The 24,990-nt window shown below is 47.9% G+C and overlaps 1 protein-coding gene across 21 annotated transcripts in view; it reads right to left on the reverse strand.

The window, feature by feature from the left end:
• macf1a (microtubule actin crosslinking factor 1a) overlaps window positions 1-24,990 on the reverse strand; it is a 124,808-nt gene that overhangs the window by 16,602 nt on the left and 83,216 nt on the right. For 18 of the 21 annotated variants that reach the window (XM_086013985.1, XM_086013996.1, XM_086013995.1 and 15 more), the window contains 15 exons: window positions 8,635-8,796; window positions 8,386-8,556; window positions 7,811-7,977; window positions 6,530-6,689; window positions 5,319-5,645; window positions 4,486-4,570; window positions 4,138-4,364; window positions 3,843-4,049; window positions 3,486-3,713; window positions 3,033-3,251; window positions 2,698-2,901; window positions 1,229-1,454; window positions 564-790; window positions 284-406; window positions 53-154 (listed from right to left, as the gene is read on the reverse strand). In XM_086013985.1, coding sequence (XP_085870111.1) covers window positions 53-154; window positions 284-406; window positions 564-790; window positions 1,229-1,454; window positions 2,698-2,901; window positions 3,033-3,251; window positions 3,486-3,713; window positions 3,843-4,049; window positions 4,138-4,364; window positions 4,486-4,570; window positions 5,319-5,645; window positions 6,530-6,689; window positions 7,811-7,977; window positions 8,386-8,556; window positions 8,635-8,796 — 2,835 coding nt within the window. The remainder of the gene's footprint in view (window positions 1-52; window positions 155-283; window positions 407-563; window positions 791-1,228; window positions 1,455-2,697; window positions 2,902-3,032; window positions 3,252-3,485; window positions 3,714-3,842; window positions 4,050-4,137; window positions 4,365-4,485; window positions 4,571-5,318; window positions 5,646-6,529; window positions 6,690-7,810; window positions 7,978-8,385; window positions 8,557-8,634; window positions 8,797-24,990) is intronic. The other 3 variants (XM_086013993.1, XM_086013994.1, XM_086013983.1) reach the window with 1 other exon arrangement.

Here is a 24,990-nt window from a genome sequence, read left to right on the forward strand (position 1 = left end):
CAACTTTAGAAGAGAAATTTCATGATGTCATCATCTGAGTAATTTCAGTCACCTGCAGTGCATCCTGGTACTGCACGGAGGCGCTCATGGCCTCATCCAGCCTCTCCATCCTCTCCCGCCACGTCCGATTCAGGCCTTCCCAGGCACCGTTCATCTGAGGAGTTACAAAGAAAAAAAATAAGCATACGGGTGCATGAATTCAAAGTATCAAAAGGCCAAGTCTTTGTAGTCCTTTTTGAGTTTCCCCATTGACTCTTCAGCAACAAAAATGTTAGGGATTCACCTCGTCGATGGTCTTCTTGACTTCGGGTTTCTCGGTTTCTCCGCAGGCGAAGATGAGGTCGGCCCCGAGGGTCCTGACAAACTCCAGTTCCTCCCTCAGGCCGTCCGTCTCCGCCTTGATGGCCTGGACCAGGAAAACAGTCGTCAATTCAAATAATGTTTTGAGAACAATGAATTAGAGGGCTTTCCTTCCATGCTGGATATAAGAGAATAGTTAAAAAAAAAAAAATAAATAAAAAACACCTCTGCCGTTAAGGAGTGCCTACTACCCGTTCTCCTACCTCGGCGGCCTCGATCTGCTGCTTGATGAGTGAGGGGTCCACGCCGGGGTCCTCCAGCTCCTTAACGATGTCCTGAGAGTCGCGCAGAGTGCTCAGCAGCGCCGCCACGTCCGCCCAGAACTTGCCGGCCAGGTCCAGCACGTCATTGAGTTTGCTCTCGCGCTCCTCGGCACGCTGGCGGATCTCGTCCCACAGCGAGCGCAGGCGCAGCAGGCGGGAATGGACGGCTGGTGGGGGCACAGGGGATCATCTCAGTCAGAGAAATCATCATCACAATCGGCTTCTTTAATGAGCATCTACTTAGCCTTGACGATTGAGTCAGGTTGTGCTAGCGTGCTATTGAGGCTAGCATGCTAACTAACACTCTTCATGAGTCCAGTGACGGCGGTTTGTTTACTTAATACAGTCATTTATGGAACACAGGTTCATGATTGTGTATATTCTAGAAGTATGGTGTTGATGTTTTATGATCCTGTTATAAAATTAACGGAAACAGTGAAAAAAAAATAAATTAGAAACCGCTTTAGTGGGGCGTCAATTAATCACAGATTTTCACTATTTGAAGCAGGGCCAATAGCAAGGGTTCACTCTATTAGATTTCCCCATGTAAACAAACCAAGTGGGCTACTTCCCGGTTTGCACCTTCCCAAATGTTGGTCACTCACCCTGTGCAGCTGGGTCGTCGTGGGCTGCTCGGCCGATGAGTTCCTCCCCTCGGGCGCAGAGAGCGGAGAAGCTGGGGAGCAGTTTGTCCAGCTCCAGGCCCTGCGCCCGGTGCTCCGCCAGCTGCTCGCGGATCTTGTCCACCTCGGCCGCCACCGGAGGTGGCTGACGCAGGCGCTGCACGGCCGCCTCCAGAGTCTCCAGAAGGGGGTCCATCTTGTCGTGGAACTGCAAGGGGGGTCAATTAAAGGGGTTATTTGTAGAATGTACACTTTAAGTGGGCTGGAGCAGTCAAATATTTTGACTTTTTGAGAGCCAATTATTTTATTATTATGAAAATTAATCTTGCATTATCAAGGCGCAAAATGCTGCTCACATTCCTAAATTCAACGCAAAAGTCTCAATTCCTTTAATGTGAAGGAGTTTCACATACTTTTTAAATGTCAGAATGTTGATTTTCATTACAGAAAAAAAACTTTCTTTGGCATTTCCTGCCAAGCAACTTGAAAGATCAAATCCATAACTGGTGTTCAATATTCACATTCTATACAACTAAAATTGGACTCCTTCAATGAGAATGATTGCCTTTTATTTTACCATTTTGTTGAGGTTAAGCTTCATTTTGAAAATGTCACATTCTTTGGCATTTTTGCCTTCTAAAAATCTATTTCAAACGTCACATCTTTCTCGAGTCGGGTTGGTAAAATATAAAGGAGTTTAGTAGCGAGCCTCGCACTTTATACCTCTTAAACAGTGCAGTAAAAGCTTGATTTGATTTTTTTTCTCAAATCGACACTGCATTAAGCCCATCCCTGTGGTCATTATTTTCATCAGATTGTACAACTAAAACACACACAGAAGAATACTGGATTCATTCTATAGAGGATAATGAGGACAAAAACGAAATACTTGGGCTAAGTCAACCAAATTTTGTGCAGGAGAAGGCGTGCAAAAAGGAAGCAGTCCGTCTTACCTCCACCAGCTGGGCGACAGCAGTGAGCAGTGACCATGGAGAAAAGTGGTGGTGGTGGTGGTGGTGACATGTGGCGACAACACACAACCGACGAGGCGTGACGGCGGGACAAAAGGACGTGTTGGATTAAAAGGACGGACAAGGAGGGTTAGGACACAGTGGAGGTGGATAGACGGACACACGGATGGAAGTTGGATGGAGGGTGGAGAGACAACAGAACCAGTTAAATCTGACACATGCCTTCACAGTGCAAAAAAATGGACAGCGGCAACCAGAGGTGGGAGTCAGTCACATGTCACAGGTGGATTTAAAAAGTCTACACACCCCTATGTAAATGTCTTAGCCAAGCAAATTCCAAGTCCGAAAATTGTGAAACCCACCACTGGCAGCCACTTATGAGGTTGAGCAAAACAGACCAAAACATTCAGCCTCGATTATCATCGCCAAAAACACAAGCGTGCTGTTTAGTGCTCACACTTCCTTTGACGTTTGCCCTACCTGAGCGGACTGCGACACGGCCTCGTCCAGCAGCCCCGCGCGACTTTTCACCTCCTCCTTGATAGCCAAGTAGCGGCGCTCGGCTTCGCCGTAGCATTGCATCACCCGCGAGCCCTCGGTGGCGCTCAGCTCGGCTAGCTGCGGCCCGATCTTCAGGAGCTTGTCGATGTGTGGCTTGTGCTCGGCGATGGACTCTCTCAGCAGCTGCACGTAAACATAGTAAAAGTTACAAAAAAATAAGGAAATAAAAATCCTACAGTTCGAAATAGTTCCAAAGGATTTTACAATAGGCAAACACGTCACTAGTACGATTGGAATTATTGATTTTTGTTAACCCTCATTTGGTCCTGCTGCAGGCGCAGGGCGTCCGTGTCGATGGCGGGTGGCGGCAGCTGCCCAATGAGGGTCTCGGTCTCGCCCAGCCACGGCTCCAGTTCCTCGTAGGTCTCCCAGAAGCGGGCCACCAGCACCTGAGCCTGCTCCAGCGCCGCAAAGCGCTCGCTGTGGCTCTGGTTGACCGCGTCGTAGCGGGCGCTCAAGGAGTCGGTCTTCACCTGAAGGAGAAGAGTGAACCATGGAAATGAAAATAGTTGTCTGTTAGGAGGAAAAATAAAGTCATCGCGGTGCGGTTATTTCGCTTTTCGCAGTGACTTAAACGCTTTTTCAATCGAGTCGAGCACATTTCCTACATATATGTAGGATCAAGTATTTTTTTTTGGTGGCGACTGGTATAAAAAGATTGCAATGGACGTGGATGGACCGGTTTCTGTCTGATGTGGTTCCCTCACCATCAGCGCGTCCTTCTGGGCGTCGCTGCACGTCTCCAGGATGTCGTCCCTGGTGGCGAGCAGCTGGTCCACGGTGTCCTTGTGGCGGATGATGTCGATGTTGAAGGCCTTTTGGACCTGCAGCTGGGCCACCGTCACGTCAGGCTCCAGGCTCAGCGGGCCCAGCGATGCCAGCTTGCGTTCCGTCTCACCGACCCAGGCCAGCTCTGCGTCCACCGCCTCCTCGTACTGTAAAAAAGGAACGTGGGGACAATTGTGTGGGAGCAATAACGTGATAAGGCGATTAGAACTAGAAACGACTGGAAGAGCTAGCAATAGTCCGGCGGGAGCAACTTTGTAGCCGTGAGACCGCAGTACCTGCTGCGACCTCTGGATGGCGGCCTGCACGAGCTGCACCCTCTGCGTGATGGTGTCGTCTGCCTGTCGGTAGCGCTGGTTGGCGTCGGCGACCAGCCGGTCCAGGCCCTCGCGGGCTCGCCAGGGCACCAGATCCAACAGGGCGCTGCCCACTTCGTTGAGAGTGTCCAACACTAGCCGCTTCTCGGCTGACACTTTCTTCAACTCCTACAAAAAAAGATGACAATAACAATAAATGCATCAAATAAGATACAACCTAAACCCGCAGACCGCTATTCGAGAACCACTGACACACCTTCTGTCGCTCCTGGTAGGCGGGCGAGGCGTCGGGCTCCACGTCGTTGAGCTCGGCTTCCACGGCGTCGAGCCATTGGTTGAGGTCGTGGTGGGCGCTGGCGAAGCGCGTGGACAGCTGCAGCGCCTGCTCCAGCGTGCGCAGCGCTTTGCTGCTGCCCGCCGTCATCTCGGCGTAGCGAGACTTGATGCCGTCCAGCTTCTCCTGGATCAGCAGAACTTCCTCACCTGCGGGAGGAAGGCCAGCCGGACAGTCAGGTCAGTCAACCGACAACTATTGAAGGCTTGGATCAGCGAAGACCAGGAGAACCAAGCGCTCTTAAGAAAAAAAAAAACACCACACACACACCTGTGGTCTGCTTGAGTAACGCTTGTCCGTTCTTGATGGCCTGGTCCACCGTCTTCTTCCTGCTTATAATCTCCTCATTTAGAGACTGTGAAGGACAAAAACAATGAACACGCATATTAGTGGGAAGGACAAAAACAATGAACACGCATATTAGTGGAAGTCAACCCAAACGTATTGTTTCCCAGAATATGTTCTGATTAATATTGACTTTGTGGAATGAATCTTAATCCACCCGTTTTTAGCCATCGCAGGGGGCGGCCATTTTGTCACTTCTGTCGACTGAAAATGACCTCGCGACCAGTCATGGCTCAGCTTCAGAAAAGAGAAGACCTGTGATTGGTTGTTACCTGAGCCCTGAGCAATTGTGATGTCATTTTCAGTCAACAGAAGTGACAAAATGGCCGCCCCCTAGTCCTTTGCATCGATACAAACTGACATGCAAATTGATACTGTATGTGTAAAACTGACACATTGACGAAAGTATTTGGGACACACCTCTTAATTTTCAATGACTTAATCATGAACAATATTCGATTAAGTTGTTTGGGGGGGAAAAAAAACAACTTCCTAATGCTTAAATAATGTAGATTTTTGTGCGTAGCAGAACTGAATTAACTAATGTACTGGACTGGATTAAACAAAATGGATGGATCGATGGCACTGACGTACAATTTCAACATTGAATTCATTGATTCTTTCATATAGCAGTAGAGGGACTGAATTAAGTAACACTATAGTCTTCAGTCATTACATTTTCTTATTTTTTAAAGTCCAGTTTTTGCATTATTAGTCCCAACTACTGGTCCATTTTCCTCCGGCCGCCGCGGTCGTACCAGCGTGTGCTTGTGCTGCTCGGCCAGCACGTCGGCCCGGTAACTCTGCACCGAAACCAGCGCCAGTCGCTGGCCCACCTCGGCCAACCAGTTGAGCACCTCCACCTCGTCCTCGCCAAAGAGCCGGGCGTTGGCCAGCGCCTGCTCCAGCAGCGCCGCCCGCCGCGCGCACCACTCGGAAAGCTGGGTGTGGCCCGAGCGCACCGCCTCCACGCGGTCGCCCAGCCAATCGCGGTCCGGCGCGCAGCTGAGCGGGGCCAGCAATTGACTGAGGGAACGCAGGCGGGCCACGTCCGACCCGCGGGCGCACACGTCGTCTTGGATGGCCTGGGAGGTGTGTGTGTGTTTGTGTGTGTGTGTGTGTGTGTGTGTGTGTGTGTTTGATGGAATGGGATAGGTAATGGAAAAGAGAACAAAAGATGGAGACAAACTTAAAAAAAATGAGCATGCCGATGAAAAATCATACAACTGGAAATCATAATGACAAATGAACAATAATATATAAAGTATAATTTAAAACACAAAAGGCAAAATGATGAATCTGAAGTTTTATGGGTCATGTTCCCCTTTATTCCATTTTTTTCATACACTGGGTGTATTATAATTCTAATTTACTGTAGTTATACTTACCATATAGCAGCACCGTGCAACATCTTGATCTTCTGATTTTTCTTCTTTCTTAGATTTGATTTGAACTTCTTTTAATCCCTCCTCAATGTTGCTGTTTGTTTGTACTTTGGCTGTATTAGCGTATATAATTTGAGTGTTTATGTGTGAATATTGCTGCTTTGGCAATTCATTTCTAAAGCTAAATTCAAGAAGTATCCTGAACTAGCGAGCTAGATTTCTATCGAGCTCTATCTTTCAATTGATCATCTGCCAAAGCCACACTTAACTGTCAACAGGGAGTCATGTTGTAAATTGTTTTACTAGCAGCAAAGGGTTGCCCCCTTTGCCGCCAGGCATTGCAGCCAAAAGCGGGCTCACTATTTGGCAAGGTCACCTTCTTTTCATTTGAAAAACGGCTTATTCTGGCTGTATAAAGTGTTAATGACCTAATTAAGACACGTTTTAAAGCTGTTACTGTTAAGAGAGCTAAGAGCGATGAACAATAAGTATGAAGGATGTTTTGTGCGCGTGCGTGCGTGCGTGCGCTGGCGCTGTTGTGAAAACCACTCGGGGCATTCTCAGGAGGGTTTCGCACGCTTTACCTTGTGCTTGACGATCTGCTGGCTGATCTTGGCCGTCTGGGTTCCCATGGGTTCCGCGGAGCTTAGGCGCCTCTCGGTGGCACTCAGCCACTCGCCAAGCGGCTCCAGAGCCTCGTGGAAGTGGAGCGCCAGCACCTGCAGCTCCTCCAGCTGCCTCTGTCTTGATGCCGAAAGATGAAGGAGAGGCTTTTTATGAGCATTTTATTGCTGAGCTCAGAGCAAATTCTGTGTCCTCCGGCTGTTTTAGAAACGGTTCAAGTGTGTGCACATTAAGATAACTGTCGACACACACACCTTAAAAAAAAAAAAAAATCCAACTTCTTTTTATATTGCGAGGCAATTAAAAGGTGTGAAGTAAATCCCAAAGCAACAGGTGGCACTGTAACCCCTAATTACAAGGCCATTCTAGTCAATAACCAGCCTGAAGAAAGTTAATTTCTTCAACCTCTTGGATACAAAGTGTGCAACCCTAACTGTACAAAAGATAAGGTTAAAAAAAAAAAAGAAAGAAAAAAAGGCAACCGGTCCTGTTTTGGTAACGAAAGGTTCAACGTCATCTTTGAAGTACCCTGGCAATGACTAAAATGGCTGCTTTGAACTCCGATGGCAGACTGCGTGTGTTTTCAGGCATGGCTTCTTGAGACCTTTTTCTTGTCTACTCATGATAGACATCATGCTTGCCAAGTCAAACTGCCTTCAAGGGCTGAATTTTTAAAAAGCTTAGTTATTGGGGTGTCGGGTTTTATGGCGGGTTGTCAAACTGCCACCATGCTCCACCCACGCGCAATGCTGAATACTAAAATGACGGGCAATTAAGCATCATCCATCCATGTTATTTTGAGACTTTTGTGGGTCTGCTCATGATAGACGTGCCGACCGAAATTTCAAAGTTGCAAAGTGGAACGGGCTTCGCGAGCTGATTTGAAAAAAAATAATAAATAAATAGGAGAAAGGTGGTAGGTACCTTTTGGGAAAATAACATTGACAAAAAATTTCAAGACACCTTTCCTTTGTTCGGCAGCATTTCGAGTGTTTCAAGTGCGTCCATGTTGATCACAGCCTGACCAGATGTTGCGTGTCACACCCTGTCAGGAATTTTTTTGTCTTCGTCTTCTTTACATGATGACCTCACAAACAAATCATTCACCCACAAACCAAAACAACAACTCCCCAAAAAAAAAAAAAAAAAAAAAAAAAAAAAAAAAAAAAAAAAAAAGCCTTTTCTGAAGCTTCCTTCGAAAACAAACGAGAGGAACCACGAGAAGGTTTTGGAGCCGGTACCTGGAGCTGGCTTTGTCCAGGAGCTCGCTCCACCTCTCGGCCAAACTTTGCAGCTGGCTCTGGATCTTCTCTCGGTCCTGAGCGTCAGCGGTGGACGCGATGCGCTCGCCCTCGGCGCGGATCATCTCCACCGTGGGCCGCCGGTCGTCCAGCAGCCTCTGGAGCAGCTGGATGGCGAACACAGAAGAAAATAAGAAAACAAGTTAATCAAGATGGCAATGATTGTAATCTTGCAATCGTCCGAGCGCGGGATGTAAACAAATGTGATTAATCGCACTCTCCAGGTCACAAACACAGGAAATGGATGTTTGATCAACAAATGACAGCATCACACAACTTCCCCATTGTGGTTTTGTGCACGTTTGCCAGTCAAACGGCTCCGCTTGTCGAGCGATGACATCAACAGGAAATAAATACATTAATGACGATTAATTGGACTAACGCAACGTGATAGGATAGGAAATTTGGACACAACAATACGATTGTTTATCTTGCCATTGGACTGACCTGATTGAACACTAACACCGTGGTAAATTGTGAATATGTATTTTTTTTAATTTTGATTCTGATCCCACCTTCTGCTCTTGGATCTGGGCCTTGACCACACGGTATTCGGCCGACGGCGGCTTCTGATTGGCCACCAGCTCCTCGGTGTCCCTCAGCCAGCTGAGTAGCGGCTCCAGGGCGTCCTGGAATTTCCCACAATGCAACAGGGCCTCCTGCAGTTGGGCGATCCTCTCGGCCACCTGTCGGGAACACGGGTACACTTTTGTTTCACCAGACTGGTTGGTTCCATACTTTTCTCGCGAGGACTCCCACGTTACCCTCTTGTTGAGCGAGTTCCATCTCTGGTTGGTTTCGTCCAGGTCATGCTCCAGCGCCCGCGTGTCTGTGTTCTTGGCGGCACTTTGAATCAGACCCTGGCCTACGGCGTTGACGTGCTGCAGCTTGGCCTGAACGCCGTCCACCTGCTCTCTTTCCAGAGCCTGACGGCCGGGACACAGAAAGAGCGGAGTCGGGTCATCGCTCGGGTTCAATGTATATTCGCACACTGGCACTTTCCAGTCGAATCGTTCATCACTTCCAGTCGAGAAAGTCCCAATTCCTAAAGCGCAAGTCGAGTCAAATCGCGTGACTCGAGCCCGGCTATTAACGCCTCGCTCGGCGGCTTCACTGAAAGAAAGAAAGGACAACTGCCGCGTAGGAAACAGTCGCGCGTGCAACCCAATCACGTCTCCGCATATAGAAGCCACCTATGAGATGACAGACGGAGCGAAGACAGACAGACAGGGTGGGAAGAGGAGGAAGGCGGCGAGGGAGGGATTCATGGGGGGGGGACAGGAGGAGAGTGAGGGGGCTGGCTGGAAAAAGATGAGTCAGCAAGATTTGCACCCATTGTGTCGGTCACAAATGCTGGTGGACACCAAACACGACAATGTCGCATCTTAATAGTGCTCGTATGCAACAGTATGTCGTATTTGGCGACTAGTGTCAGTATTCGTTGCCAGGAAGGTGAAAAAATGTACAACCAGAATGCTGTGTACCAAAACGAAAGACAAGAACACACGCAGATAGAAAAACACGTATGTAGTCCGATGGATTAAAGGCCTCACTCGGAATAAGAATTAGGGAGCGGGGCTCAGTTTGTTATGAATTGATTGCCAATTGGCTGTTCAACCCTTTGCTGACTCATATTGACGCTTGTTTTTAAACAGTCGGCGGGGGGGGGGGGTGGGGGGGATCAAAGCGAGACAGTTTGCTAATCCGATTTGTTGAGCTGATCAAATCAACCAAAAACATGCCTCCACTAAGTCAACAACCCGGGAGAAAAAGTTGCATTAAAGGCCTGAAAACCAGCTTCTCATGACTTAACGCAAATATAAATCCAATCGCCACATAATCAAATCTATGGCGAATGGAAAGTTCCTCGAGGACTTTTTGGGGTGGAAAATGAACAATTAAACCAAACGGTTTTCAGGTTTCTGACTGCTTTGGAAGCAAAAACATTAGACAACAGACTTACAAATGGGATGTGAATTATTGCATGACTGCTCGAGTTCCACAAGTATGAATAAACACCGCACGGGTGTGTACTTTCCGACACACACACACACACACACACAGTATCATTGCGTGTTGGCTAGTATGCAATGGACTCATCGCAGATAAATAAAAGACTCCGTGTGTTTATGTGTGACTAATTAAGCATCTGTGACCAGTTATGTTCCTCAGGTACACACCTGGGAAACGCTAAGAGGATGTGTGTGCGCATCTTTCCAGTCACTTCCTTAAATCACTTAAATCAGCTAAAAGACTAAAAATTCACTTTAAATGAAAACGTGCCCGTTGCGCAGTGCTGTTCAAATGAAATGAAATTTGAATGACGTTATTTTTGTTTACGTTTTTATATATTTGTCTTGTGTGTACAAAATAAATTTGCAAAAATTTGCAAACCCCCCCCCCCCCAAAAAAGTGCAGATTTTAAAAGAACTACTATCAGTCATTTAATTTGAACAAAAATTACATCCAGTGTATATTCAAATCCCATTCTGATGCATTTTTCTCTCGTAGTATTTTTGCTTTTTTTGTTTTGACATGTCAGCACATCCGGTATCAACATGTATACCATATGGATCATATTGTTATAATTCAATTTAAATTCAGCGGCGTGATTAATGAAAGCGTTTTGTGTCAATAAAGCACGAATAATTGTGAGATGTCTGCGAGCACAAGCGCGTGCGGGAAAGCGGCAGCTGTGTCGCGTTGCCGCGTCGGGCGTGGAACTGCCCGACGCAGGAAGTGGACCAGGAACGACAATAAGCTGCAGGCCATTACCCGTCCCGCCCTGCCGTTGTGCGTGTGCGTGGCGTAGATAAAGTACATACTTTGTACTTTGTAGTTAACTTCTCCTCTCTCTGGCCACAGTCCACACACAAGCGGCGTTGTGGAAAATGTCCCGCATGCTTGTCATTCTTCCGTCCCTCCGCCAGCACACGCGCACTCAGAACCCACGCGCCGTCTTGCGTCTTTTCTTCCTCGCATCTTTGGCATCCTCCCCTTCCGTAAGCACCGCCGCCGCCTCCTGGTTTCCGCCTGCGCTCCGCACGTGGGCCACACGGACAAACTCTTTTGCGGTTTTAGCTCGGAGAGGGCGGCGGTTGAGGACGCTTCAAGGATTTCAAACTCGCGGTCGTCGCGGGCCGCATGCGGGCTTTAGATGGTTTTGTGACTAATTGCATCATTTGAATGGTACAAGTCAAAGGTTAAGGGCAATAACGGCTGAGGTAAGTTTAGCGTTACCTTCGAGGATAAATGGGATCCACGCTGTCAGACTAGACCTGTCCTCTCAAGAGTTTGAGCAAGAACCGACGAAGCTTGCTTGGATGAGAGGTGAAAACAACGACAAGACAACCTGAACAGTCCAGTTGTGAGCGATTCAATGCGCCGAGAAAACAATAACCTTGGATGGAATGACAATATTCGCAGCTAAATACGGGGAAGGTAAATGTGTGCTTAAGGTGTGCGTTCAGGTAAATTGAGCGTTAGCGTAATGTTTGCGCAAGGCTGTTATTATAAGCGAAGGGTGTGATGAAAGTTAGCGTTAGGGTAAAATAAGGTGATAGTATGATCAAGTAGGATAATTTCAAAGTCAATGCTATGATAAGTGTGTGGCTGAAAATGGCTGAAGGTGACAAAATGTAATGACCACAGCTGTTTTTATAGAAAACCTGTTCATTTACTCAAAAGTAATCAATGGAGTTGTAAGGCAGGAAGCCATTGGGCTTGCTTCCACAAACTAACATTTATCGCACTTTTTTTTTTTTCCCCCCCATGAACCGAATCGACAACTGCTATCGGCTTGGCCGACTGTTTGTCTTGAGCCTCTTTCCTCCACTTCCTGCCCGCGGCCGGGTCACCCTCGCTCACTTCCTGCCTTTTAGCCCGCCATCCTTCCTCCCGTCACCCAGCGAGGGGAAAAACAAGCCGTGGCTCTGACGCGACGCCGATAACGGCGCTCAGAACAAGAAAACAAGAGCGCTGCCTCTCTACTTGCGTTGCGTTTTTGAAGTCTTGCCGCCATGTTTGTCTTGTGTTTTTGCAAGGGTATCGAAAAAGTGAAATCCATTTTTTTTTCTCTCCTATTTCTAGATCACTCAACTCCAGCGGGAGATCAGCGTTTGCCGGCTGTGCCTTTCATGCATTCATCTTGCTTGAATTATCACATCAATTGACACACAAGTGTACGACGCGCACACCTCGAGACACCTGTTCGGCTTTTGAGAGACCGAAACACATTCATAACCTTTCAAATCATTTCACGGGAAAAGATGATTTGAGACAAGAGTTTTTGTTGTGACGGAACAAATTCAACTCGTATCTCGAGGCACAAATCTAAATTCGGTATGTTGCCGAATTGGGGCATCGGATCACAAATCACAGACGTGAAAATCCTTCTGAATGAGACTTTCATATGATATGTGAGTCAATGTGGTTTAACAAATTCCTTTGTCACCTTACCGCTGCAGAAAACTAACTAAAAATGGGAGAAATGTGGCAGAAGGATTCAGGTTTGAAGCTTCAAATCTTCTTGAGGAGTCAAACGGCGTGTTCGCCCGTCTGCACGCCCGCAGCCTCCGGCCATCAAACAGCATGCTAAAGCTATGTCCATCTGTCTGTCTAGTCTGTTTTGTCTGCGGGGCACACAAAAGCTCTCCGGCCCTTTAAGTGAGCGAGCCCCTGATCCAAAAGGCTTTCTGTTGGTGCGCCAGCCTGCCGGCGTGCGCGCCTTTCGCTCTTATCTTGGTATCAAAAGCCAACGGGGGAGCTAAGGCGCATGCACGCGCGGACACTGTTTAGCTCTCACCTCCTTATCTCATAAACACAAGCATCCAAGCATGGATGAGAGAGTGTTTGAGGGGGTCAGTTGACCAGAGGCCTAAAAAGGACTTCATAACACGGCCGGCGTCAATGTCAACCTCTGACAAACCACAGAAAATGTTGCCTTTTCTGATGGTTTCAGTTTATTGTGCATTATAATCAAGTTCAATTTGGGACAAGTAGCATGTCGCCCAATTAGAAAAAAAAAAACAACTTCGAAAACTGTGAAAAATAGTTCATAGAAAAAAAGGGGGGGGGGTTGTGTTCACCCACTAAAGCCAGTTAAACTTAGAAACATGAAATTTGGTAGAGGCATCAATCACGAGCAGGCTCACCAAAAAAAAAAAAGCCTGAAGAAGGCATTCCTGTTAAGAGACAAAGTTAGCCGTTTTGTTTCAAAGGAGTCATTTTAGGGACATGATGACTTATCATTAAACAAGAAACTCTATTAAGACGACCACAATACTCTTTAAAAAAAAGTCAGCCCCTGAACCAGCCAGTTTCTCTGAGCAACATGAAATCTAGTATCGGCACCTCTATCATAAGTAGACCCACAATTGAAATTCAAGGAGCTATGATGAAAAAGACATGGTAAGTCCACTATAACGGTTTGCAGTGTCCATTTAAGCGTCATTTTTGAAGTTGAGGAGCTGATGCTTCCGCTCATGATTGTTACCATTCAATGTGATCATGCAGAGAACATCGCCGTCAGAAAGCACAGACACGTCTTGTCGCATTCAAGCTAGCTCCGAGAAGACAAGTAGACTTGGGGTTCTGATGCAACGACAACACCGGATCAAGCAAAAATCAGCTTGGGCCAGCCTGTACTTATCATATAAATGCGTGTCTTTTTCACTCTGGTGTGGCATCGTGGCCTGCGTGTCCCTGCGTTACATCTAATTGGATGATACATCTCACAGGGGCCACATGGTCCGCCTTTGGTGAGCAGAGATTGGACAATACTTTTAGCTCTGACCGCATGCTGCTGCGCTAAATGCTATACTGCAAAAAGGAGGCAGCCACAACAAGAGCAAACACTGTCACACTCATTATTATAATCATCACATGTTCTTTGCAAAACCAAAACGTGTTATGTCATATCAAGATAATGTAAACAAAAAGAACACTAAGGGTTCTAAGGGGGGGGGGGGGGGGGGGGGTCATCAAATTCATTAAGAAACAATTTGCCCAAATGATCCAGACAAAACAAACACACACCAGGGGTACGCCCAGCATCCGCGGCATTGTGTACCCAGACAAAGAGTCAACGCAACGAGTCAAAATGTTACAAACCTGACCCGAACCAAACAAGCAGGCTGCCACCGCTTTTAGCTTCACGTACATAAATAACTTGTGATCACTCGCACACTTGTGCCCTCCCCACCAAACGTAGATTAGTGCTGACCTCCCACCCAAATGCCCACCGCAAATACGCACATACAACTTGAGGACTGCCGCGCACAAGTGTAGAGCATCGAGTTGCAATCGTTTAAAGTTGTAGCGCTCGCAAACACAGCCGGGCTATGACGGCGTCCGGATAACCTCAGCCCGTTTCGAAGAATCAGAAATGTAAACGGTGGCATACCTCTTCCTGTGTTTCAGTGTCGGAACATTCTTGCACTGATCCACTGTCTGATGCAGAGCCCTCACTTGACGTGGAGGTGGTTCCCGAGTGACAAACTGGCGATGCTCTCAGGGACCCATCTTCCACCGAGCTGCTCTCGGTCTGACTAAAGAGACCTTGTAGCAGGCCTGGCTCCAGTTGGTCCCATATCAGGTCGTTGGACATGAGCACAGGGAAGTCCTGAGCAGATCCGTCAGACTCCCAGTCGCTGTCCTCTCCCGTAACGGAGCCCAGGACAAACTCCATCCCGTCCATCCCTGACTGGGTGCCCTCCGAATACGAGTCCAGATCATGGGTGTCCTCGCAAGCTGGGCTGACATCCGAAGGGCCGGGCTTGGGCCGCTCAGGTGCTGCCATGTAAACAAAGCTGTCGGGGGACAGGACGGGGCATTCCTTGTCCTCGTCTTGGCCTGAGCAGCAGGGCGATTCGGGTACCGGGCTTGGGGGATTGGAGTTTTTGAGAGAGGTTTGGGGACACTCATTTAAAAACTGGGGAGGTGCCGACACTGCCAGGTAAACAAAACTATCTGATATCACAAAGGCCTCTGAGTCTTTAGAGTCAGAGGCAGCCACACAGAAGTCTGATTTAACGGGGTACTGAGATAAAGAGGATGCGAGGTGTGAGTGTGTGAGCTCAGGGGTTGGAAGAGAGTCCGATTCAAAGGGAGACTGAGGAGAACTAGAAGAAGAGTCTGTTAGCTGAGGGGATGGAGGACAGGCAGAGGCTGGTCTTGGGGTGCTTGCTTTCACGTCAGTTGTAGTTTCCAAGTCCACGTCTTGTCCAGACACATCCGCGGGGACCAAATGTAGCATCTCTTCCTCAAAGAACATCCCATCAGACTCCTCAAAGGGGACCAAGGCATCCTGGCAGGAAATTTCACTGTCAACATCCTGTTGAGACTCTTTTGGGTCTTCTTCAACCGTGTGCAGAAGCTCATGGAAGTGATCCCCAAAAGCTCCCTCACTGCTGCCCAAACTCGACTGATCAAACAGATCTAAGTCAGCTTCAAACGCAACTTCTTTTAGCTCCACTCCTTGCTCTGTCTCCTCAGATGCAAATGGATTGACAGGAATCTTAGGAGACGAAACTTCACATTGCGATGATGCTCCGCTGTCCCAGTCTGTCTCAGCCTCTGCTGGTATTTCCTTTACACCGTCTGCCTCGCTAGCTGCGGTTCTGTCCGGTTGGAAGGTGTGCAAGGTGCTCGCGTCTGACTCTTGCTGGTAAACAATAGCTGAGTCTGTGGGGGAACTCGTTTCTTCTTTTTCACCTTCATTATCACAATGAACAACATCTTCATCGTCATCGATGAAGCAGTGTTCTTTTTCACAGTCCTGCGCACGCTTTGAGTCAAAGTCTTTAAAGACAACATGTGACTCTGCAGAGGGGATTTCAGTTACAGGAAGGGTCCCTTCACAGCTTTCCCAGTCAGTATTTGATTCTTCCTCTTGTCCGTCTTCGTCTACATAGGGAAGAGAATGTGGATCAAGAGGCTCGGGGTCTACGCTCATCTCCACTCCCTCATGCCCTTCCTCCTCCTCACACTGTCTTTCAAGCTCTAGGAAGAGGTCATCTGATTCGGCCTCAGAACTGGGGCAGGGCGAGGTGCCGGTGGCCTCAGGGCCTCCAAAGCCCACAGGGGGGGTTAACACAGGCCACTGTCCAGAAGAGCCGGTTAATTCCCATTCCTCTGATTCCAATGTTTCCCATGACTGGTCTATGATCTCCCTATTATCCAATTTTAGGACAGCTTCCCATTCTCGCTCCTCTCGTTCAGCTCTCTCTTCCTCTGCTTTGGCCCTTTCCAGAGTCCACATGTCCTCCCTCCTCTCAAGCATCTCCACATCCTCCTGATCTTCTTCCTCCTCAAGCTCCTCCAGAATTCTACGCTCGTCCTCCTCAAACTTGAGCTCAGAGGCCGTGCGCTCTCTGAGATTGCCTCCGCACACGAGCAGACCCTGGTCACCACCCAGCTGACTGATAGAGGGGAACAGAGGCAAACCTCTATATGCCAGCCCTTCATCTTCCTTTAAGAATGGCGACGGAGGATCGAGCAAATAAAGTGACTCCTCATCCTGGCTGCTCTCCTCACCCAAAATGGGTGGCAAAGGTGGGAGAATGGGGAAGTTATGCCTTAAGCCCACCGGGTTCTTTTTCCCAGGTGTCATTCCACGGGGCCATGTGCGGGCCTTGGTGGGAGGGCAGAAGACTGGTTTTGGTGGAAGGAGAGGCATATCGTCACCCTGGTCCTGTTCTAAAAGTGGGGAATCCCTCTCGGAATCTGAGGTCTTAACCAATTCAACTGTTTCCTCTGCAATTTGCTTAATTCCGCCCTTACAAGAGCTTGTAGTTCGTTTGTGCCCAGCATTTTTTCTGGGGCTCTGCTGAGAGGACTGCTCACAAGTAGTGGGGTTCTGGCTAAACGTGCGCCCCCGGTCTTTGGTAGGTGAGGATAACGGGTCACATTGTTTAGCTTGTTTGTGCAATGAAGGGTGAAATTGCTTTTGTTTGCTGGGATGCTGCAGAAGCGGCAGCACGGGGAAAACGGTGGGTGATGACGAGACGGGAGGCGTGTGAGGGGCAGACGACGATGGCGAGGGCGTGTAAGGAGGTAGGGAAGGTGTGGACGAGGTCGGCGTGGACGGGTGAGCCAGATGAACAGGTGAAAGAGGAGAGTGAGGCAGGCCTGCCGCCGATGACCGCTTTTCTGAACATTCGACAGACGCAAACTCAATTCTCTCTGCAAACTCGGGAAATGTTGGCGGCATAAAAGTTTTCCAAGAGCGACGGTTCAGGTTGTCCCGCTTCTCTCCAGCCTGATATCGCCTCTTGGCTACCAGAGAGACTCCTGAGGCAGACACTGACGGCGGGTTAGTCAGACCTGAACTCGCAATGCCCACAGGCGGTGAAATAATCTGAGCATCGCCAGTCAGTTTAAGGGCATCAAAGATCACCCTCTCGTCCAGTTTCCTGGCTCCTCCAGGGTTTTCCACAGCTCGAGAGACAAAAACGCCTCCAAGGTCGGCTCCTATAGTTCCGTTGCTGGACAGCGTACTCCCTTCACCTCGTATCTCCCCGCCCGAGCCCAGAGTGCTCCGTGAGGGTTGGCACAGTTTGGCCCCTTGATCGATCTGCTCATTGATACGCATGGTGTCATATATGGACCTCTGCGGGACGTAGCAATCCTCAATGTAGGCCTCGTCCTCATCGCCTTTGCCCAGGCAGCGGGGGCTCTGCTGGAGACAGTCCGGGCGACTCAGGGGCTTCCCCATGTTGTCCTCACTGGCTTTGGCGTGCCGCAAAAAGCAATGCGCTAGTTTGTTTGAAGTCCAGCAGATGGCAAATAAAAAAACAACACGCAAAAAGACAGTCCCACAGAAGAAATCCACAAAACCAAAGAGAACATTTGGAGTTGGACAAGTCCCGGGAAAGGTCTCATCCACTATGTCACCTCGATAGCTGTGCAATCGCGTGGTCTTTGTGTGATGCTGCGTGGCACTGGCGAGGAAGCGACGCAGGAAGCGGCCCTCCCTCTCGGCACCATATTAATCACAAGTCGTGTTTATTTAAGAGGAGAGGAGGCTGCCGGCTCTGAGCGAGGGAGAAAGAGTCCTCTCCTCCGCCTCTCAGAGGTACAAAGTCCAAAGCGAGGCGATAACATCCCTTTGTGTCGCCTTGACGCCAGAGGAGTGTGGCAGCAGTGTCCCCGTCCATAGTCAGAAAGAAAAAGTCATTCTGTGGCTGATGTGTGGCTCTCCCTGAGCTCAAGCCTGCTGCTTCCCCACGGAGGTAGCAAAGTGCAGCGAGGAGCAAAGTGTAATAGTCTCCTTTTAAGGTGACAAAAGCCACACGCTTATCTGCAAAGAATGAGCGCGTGGAAAGTCCAAAAGAAGAATGTCGGTGCTGCCGACTGTCCTTCCTCCTGACACAAAGAATCTGGATTTTGTCTTGGGATTCCAAGATGTCTCGGCACCGCAGGAACAGAATCAAACAGCCCAATATTTACTCAAAATGCAGAACAAAAGAGGAAAAAGTGGCATCCCCGTGGAGGTAAATCCCAGCTTCAAAGCGGCTCCTTTTCTTTCTCATCCCAGGTTCATCCGCAGCTCCTGTGGGAGATGTGGTCCAGCAACTCCAAAGCAGGCAGGTTCTCCTCGCGGGGACGTCAAAATAAAGGAAAAAAGGGGGCGGGAGGGTGTTGAATCCCGATCCAGGCAGTGAGCGTTTGGGATGGTATCCAGGGAGGCAGAGAGATCCAGACAGCCCTCCCGGCCCCGCTGCCAGCTTTTGGGGTTGCAGGCAACGTCTTCCCCCCTCGTTAACGCAACAAATTCCCGGGACGCTCCTCTCACCGTTTCGCCCAGCCGGCTTGCTTCTTTCTCTCTCTCTGTTTCTCTGGGAAACAAAGTGCCACGCAGTTCCCCTTTTTCTCCTCCTTTCCTTTTCTTTCTGTGCGCTGCCAAGCTGTGCTCTCTGCCTCTTCTCAGGCCGCCACACAGCAACTCAAATGGTTTGCAGCTGCTAAAAAAATCTCACTCTCGCTCTCTCTCTTGATCTCTCTCTCTCTCTCTCTCTCTTTCTCTAACTCCCACCCCCTCTCCCTTGCTCGCTGTTTGTATTTGAATTCAGCTCCGTTTGTTCTGTTTCCTGCACGGGTATTAAAACACAGGAAGTGCTCCAATCATGCTGGTTTCCTGTCTCGCAAAAAAAAAAAAAAAAAAAAGGAACAACATATCGGAGCTGGAGAGAAAGTTATTCGTGTAGGAAATACCGCAGGGAAGCAACAAGCCAAACAATTAGAGGAGGAATAAATAAGTCAAGCAAAACAAGGTTCGCCTGTACAGCGGGAACTGTAGTAAAAACTCCACTTTTGCCCTTCTCGGAGGACAAAACGCTCCACCGCAAGCGAGAGCTCACACAGGGCAGGAGAAGAATCGACACGTGATTGAATGAGTGAGTTTTCCGGCGGCAACAGTCCAGGCTTTGTTGAGCTGCTCCTTTGCTCCAATTAAGTGCATGAAATACACAGACATAGAAAGGTGGGTGATTCACACACAGGCTCCACTTGCGCATTCCCGTCTGAAACTCAATCCAGGCTGGGGGAGACCAGGGAGGGCGTTAGTGGGAGAGGCCGAGGGGGGGGGGGGGGGGCGAGCAGGGGTGGGTGGGGTCGTGGAGGAGGTTTAGTGGTCCGGCTCGTCAGAACTCCACACAAAACATGGGAGCAGATCCCGAGCGAGTGGCGACGCAGTAACCCGCTACCCCCTTGAAAGCTCTGCCACATTGTTCTCGCCATGTTATCTAACGTTTCAGGCTTCCCAGGGACACGTGTGGGTTTCCGCCTCCTTGGTCCACCAAGTAGCAGCGCCTCTGTTAGCTTAGTTAGCTAACATTTTTTCTCACGTACTATGGTAAAACATACTCAATAAGTGTTTCCAAACTTTTACGTCAAGACACGTACACCCCCCTCCAAAAAAAACACCCCAAAACAAAACATCTCATGGCTCACCACCAAATAAAAGTGTTGCTAAAAGTCATCCCAATTCTCTCAAAATTTACTTAGCGTGACATCCAGGCTTGTTGAGTTGATCATTTCCAGCAGCACAGTCATTAGAGCACTGCTGTATAAAATTAGTTTCAACTCCAAAACAAATAATAGCCTACAACTAGCTAGTACTGACTTCCAAGGTGGGAAAATATAAAAATATGCCTACAAAAAATTGGCAGAAATACAATAGGAATGAATCTATTACTTTTTGGGATTATTTTGTCATATTTGCATTGCCATTTTCACACGGTTTCCAGTTTTGGGATCATTTCTTGAGGCATAAATTTGCTTTCATTTATGCTAAACTACTCCACACTTAAAGTGGAAGTCAATGCAAACATTCTTTTCCGAGAATATGTTCTATGCAAGCCCACTAGTTGAAATAGGGCATTCTGATAAATATTGCGTTTGTGAAGTAAGTGTTAATCCACACGTTTTTAGCCATTTTGTCTTCTGTCGACTGAAAATGACATCACAACTGCTCAGATAACGACCAATCGCGGCTCAGATTCAGAAAACAGGTCAGCCGTGATTGGTCGTCGTGATGTGGTTTTCAGTTGACAGAAGACAAAATGGCCGCCCCCAGAGAAAAAAATATGTTTGGGTTGACTTCCGCTTTAAGTATTTTTTTTTTCACGGAATACTAACAGTACTTACTCTTAAATAATTATTTGCTTGACTTTTACTTGAGTCATATCATCCAAAAGTAACCGTACTCTTGAGTACATTCAGTGGCTACTCTACGCAACCTCTTCCCCTTGCACGCAAGCAATCGTAACACGGGTCCTCCTCGGACCCTCACCGCCATCACAACATCAACAATGCACGCCAGTATAGAAGCCTCACACGACTGTCGCACCCGTGGTCTGCATGTCAAATGTGTTAAATACTCCAGTCTTTCTTTGCAACTGCCAATACACGCGCACGTGCGCGCGCGCGCACACACACACACACACACGCAGTCATTTGTGCTGCAGCTGTCACTGCTCCGTCTCAGGCAAACGTCTTGGCGGAAACAAAAGGGGTTTGTCGCCGCTTTGTTGCACACGCCCACGCACATACGCACACATGCGCAACATCTCGCACGATGAGCTGCGGACCCGCAACGCTTCCTTCACCGCAAAACAAAGACGACTTATTTGCATGGAGGACGTGTGAGGTGAAAATAAGAGGAATGAAAGTCAGACAGAGGACTCCAAAAAGAGACTCGGAAAGGCACGTTAGGAGTGGCGTTATTACTGTAGGGGGGCACCGCTAAATCTCGAAGGTGCCACCGTCACCATCACAAGACATTTGTTCAAGCTCTGACCTTACGGAGCTGTGTTATTAGAGTTTCGTGATTTACGGTGAGTCATTTAACTTTGCTGCCAAGCTCCAAGGTTATAAAAAAAAAAAAAAAAAAAAAAAAAAAAAAAAACGAAACTATTCCCCCTGTGCTTTTTCAGGAGACTTCTTTTGTGCGTCACTGCTAGTAGACATGCCTATCAAAATCTTATGTTGCTAAGTGAAACTAGATTCGGGGCAGAATTTACAAAAAAAAAAAAAAAAACTCTGTGCCAAGTTTGTCTTAAAAGACACCTGGAAATGGCCAAAACGACCCTAAAATGGCCACTTCTAACCAAAATGGCAGACTTACTGTCTTTTCATGGCATGGCTTCTTCAGACTTTTTTGGGTGGGTCGACTCATGATAGACATGTCAACCTAATTCCATCATGCCAAGATAAACTGGTCTTAAACTGGAAGTTTTTGGTTGGTCGACGAATAACGGATGTGTAAGGAACAATGCAATTCCAAAAAGCCTTGGCTCCGCCTGCTGCTGGTGGTGCTAAAAGGACAATAGAGGCGATAAAAGGATTAAACTCATTGAAATGACACATTGTCCCGCCTCCTCCCTTATGGCCGTTATTGACAAGTGTGACCGTCTGACCCTCACTGATGTGCTCAAATTTGATTAGGAAAGGGCTTCCCTTTAATTATCTCCATTGCTCCATCATCATCATCAGGACATGTCTTAGTCCCCGAGGGAGGTAACAGCACGCATGCAATGCAAGCCTTGACTGCTCGACTTCAACAACTGCGTGTTACCGCCATCAAGCAGGAAGGTCACTTCCTTTTTCATCCCAGTTCAAGAAAATTGTAAAACTGACACATAAATCAACAAAGAAGCAAACATTGTACATCGACACATCAAAATGTTCAGCCAAATAATGTTTCGCCCAACGAAAGTCCATTAGCTTCATGCTATCATATTATGCAAAACACCAAAGACGGGCTAACGGAAATTAGCATAGACGGAGGCACACAACAGTGGGAACAGTGTAGTCTTTTTTTTTTTTAGTGTTTGTTGAGTACATTTTTTTTAAATTCTGCAAAAATTGCATCGCTCTTACGCACATTACGCATAATAGAAAGATAATGACATACTAACTATAGATAGCAATTTATTAATACTTCACATGCACAGCTTTTTTTTTTTTTTTTGCTCGATAGTAAAATGCTGCTGACAATTCTTTTTTGCTGCTCACGTATATGTCTAATCTAGGGCTCCCTTTTAAGTGGCATTGCCGCTTTATCACCTTCCTCCCGCTTCTCTACCTTAAGTTGAACATTAACTCGGCAGCTTGATTCCTCACGGACACACAACTTCACGGAAAGTATGTCTCTGCACGTAACACACACCAAGTTTGATACGCACATGTGAATAATGCGGCAAGGACTTTCCACGTCGTAAACACTTATGAGTTCGCTTGCGCTTTGGTGGTAAATGCGCACACACTTTAAAAAAATGAGTAGGCGGGCCCAAGCTTTGGCATGCTAAGATAATTCACAACAGCTGAGGCAACACACAACCTGGAAGTGGAGCGCACGCAAGCGCACACGCCATTTCTGAAATATTCCATTAAATCACAGAACATGACAAGCTGACATTTTTCTTCCTTCGGCACACGGGAGACATGAGCGAGAGAGTAAGAGAGAGAGTCACGGGGTTGCGGGATAAAGTTCAGTCAGGCAAATCAAGTTTTACAGAAATTATACTAGTCAAGTGACATCAGCCATCCTTTAACACACACACGTACGCGCGCACACACACACACACACGCGCGCGCACTCACTGTCATACACTTGTCATCCACAAACACGTGATGGTGGGACACGGCAAGCTCCTCCGACGATTCGTCAGTCATCATAGCTGATATATCGATCGTTAACGCTCAAGTTCTTTAGAACCAAGCAGAACTTTATTTATGTCGCATAGGGATGACGATTAAAAATCGATTAAGAATCCGAGCGGCCGTCCAATTACTTTTTGTCTCCATTTCTTGGGTGAATTTCCAGCTTTGCACATAGTCGGGACAACTCATCTGACCCACTTTAGCTCAGCGCTTACACCAATTCATGTGTGTGTGTGCGTGTGTGTGTGTGTAAATGCGCGCGCGTGTGTCACAATGACTCATCGGCTATAAGGTGCTCCGTGGAGACTCCAACGAGCTGGAGGATGAATTGATGAAGTAATATTAGCAGGGGAGGCGGATGATGTGAAAAGGGGGTTGGGGTCATCATTTTCACACACGCATGCACTAAAACACACAAATCACAAAAACACCCGCGTTAACAAAACACACTCATAAAAACATAATCATAAGAGGACAAACGCACAAAACGAGCACACACACGCAGACACGTGAACAATCAAAAGGAAAAACACACGCGCGCAACATGGATGCGAAACACAAAACACACGTGCATGTATAAAAACATACGCCCCCGTAGAAAATTTCCACCAAAAATACACACTTCAAAAACATGCACACACACACACACACACACACACACACACACACACACACACAGAACACGATCACACACACACACAAACAAAATACACACACCTGCACAAACAGAGAACACACACACCCATTTTAAAAGACATACCCACACAAAATATACACACACCCAGAATCACACGCACACATACACAAATACACACACACAAATACACACACAAGAAACACACACAACAGCCTGTCCAGGGAACATCCAAGTGTAGCTACACACACAGACACACACTCCCACCTCTGTGTGTGTGTGTGTGCAACTGTGTCAGGCTGTCAGCTGTACATGAGTTGGGGAGTGGGCTGATGCCGCACCCTAAAACGTGTAAACGTGTGTGTGTGTGTGTGTGTGTGTGTGCGTGTGTGTGCGATCAGACAGCTGAGATTCCTGCGCCGTCCGGAAAAAGACTGCAAGGAATCATAAGCATCCGGCGGCCATGTTTAAATGAAAGTCTGGTGGGAAACAGGCCCCCCCTCGCTCCCACCATGACCCCCCCCCCCACCCCCATTAATGAAGTCTCCCCCACCCCCCCTCCCATTTCTTTGCACCCCACCCATTCTTTGAGGCAGTATGACATCATGGGTGTGGATTGGGAAAGGGTCCATTGGGGGAGGGGAAGCCAGACAGATTTCGGAATGGAGGGGGATCGCTTACATGCACATGGGGAGTGACAAGGGACGGGTGGGGGTAAATGGGGAGTTTATGAGAGGGTGGGGGTGTCACCTTTTCCCACCACCATGTTTTAGTAGCGCTTTTAAAAGTTTTAGCACACTTTGCCCCACATATCGGCAGGATAATGAGATCTCTTGCCTGCTATTCTTAACTACATCCCCGCATAAACTTGACTCTAAATGTCCACGCCATGAGAACCCCCCCCCCTCTCCCCCCCTTTGCCAAGACACAGCCAGCCCGTGTTAAACCTCCTAAATTAATCCAATGCTAATTGACTTCCACAAAAATTCAAATCAATTAAAAATAAATAGAAGGGCCGCAGATTTTTATCCAAGACAAATTTGTCTCAGAGATTTTCGGCCCCCAATTCCAGTTTCACTGAGCAACAGGAAATTTGGCAGGCATGTCTATCACGAGTAGACCCGCAAAAAAAAAAAAAAAAAAAAAAAAGTCTCCGGTAAGCATACCTGAAAAGCGACAGGAAGGCTGCCACTTTGACAACTCACCATGAAACAAAATTCTACTGACTGAGCTGCGTTCAACAGCAAACATCTCGTGCGTGACGATTGTGGGAGTTTGACAAAGCTGCAGAATGGAGAGCAAAGATGGGATTCTGAAAACG

This window comes from Filicampus tigris, chromosome 18 (assembly GCF_054856515.1).
Source record: "Filicampus tigris isolate MCC_2025a chromosome 18, RoL_Ftig_1.0, whole genome shotgun sequence".
In the NCBI taxonomy this organism is placed as follows: Eukaryota; Metazoa; Chordata; class Actinopteri; order Syngnathiformes; family Syngnathidae; genus Filicampus; species Filicampus tigris.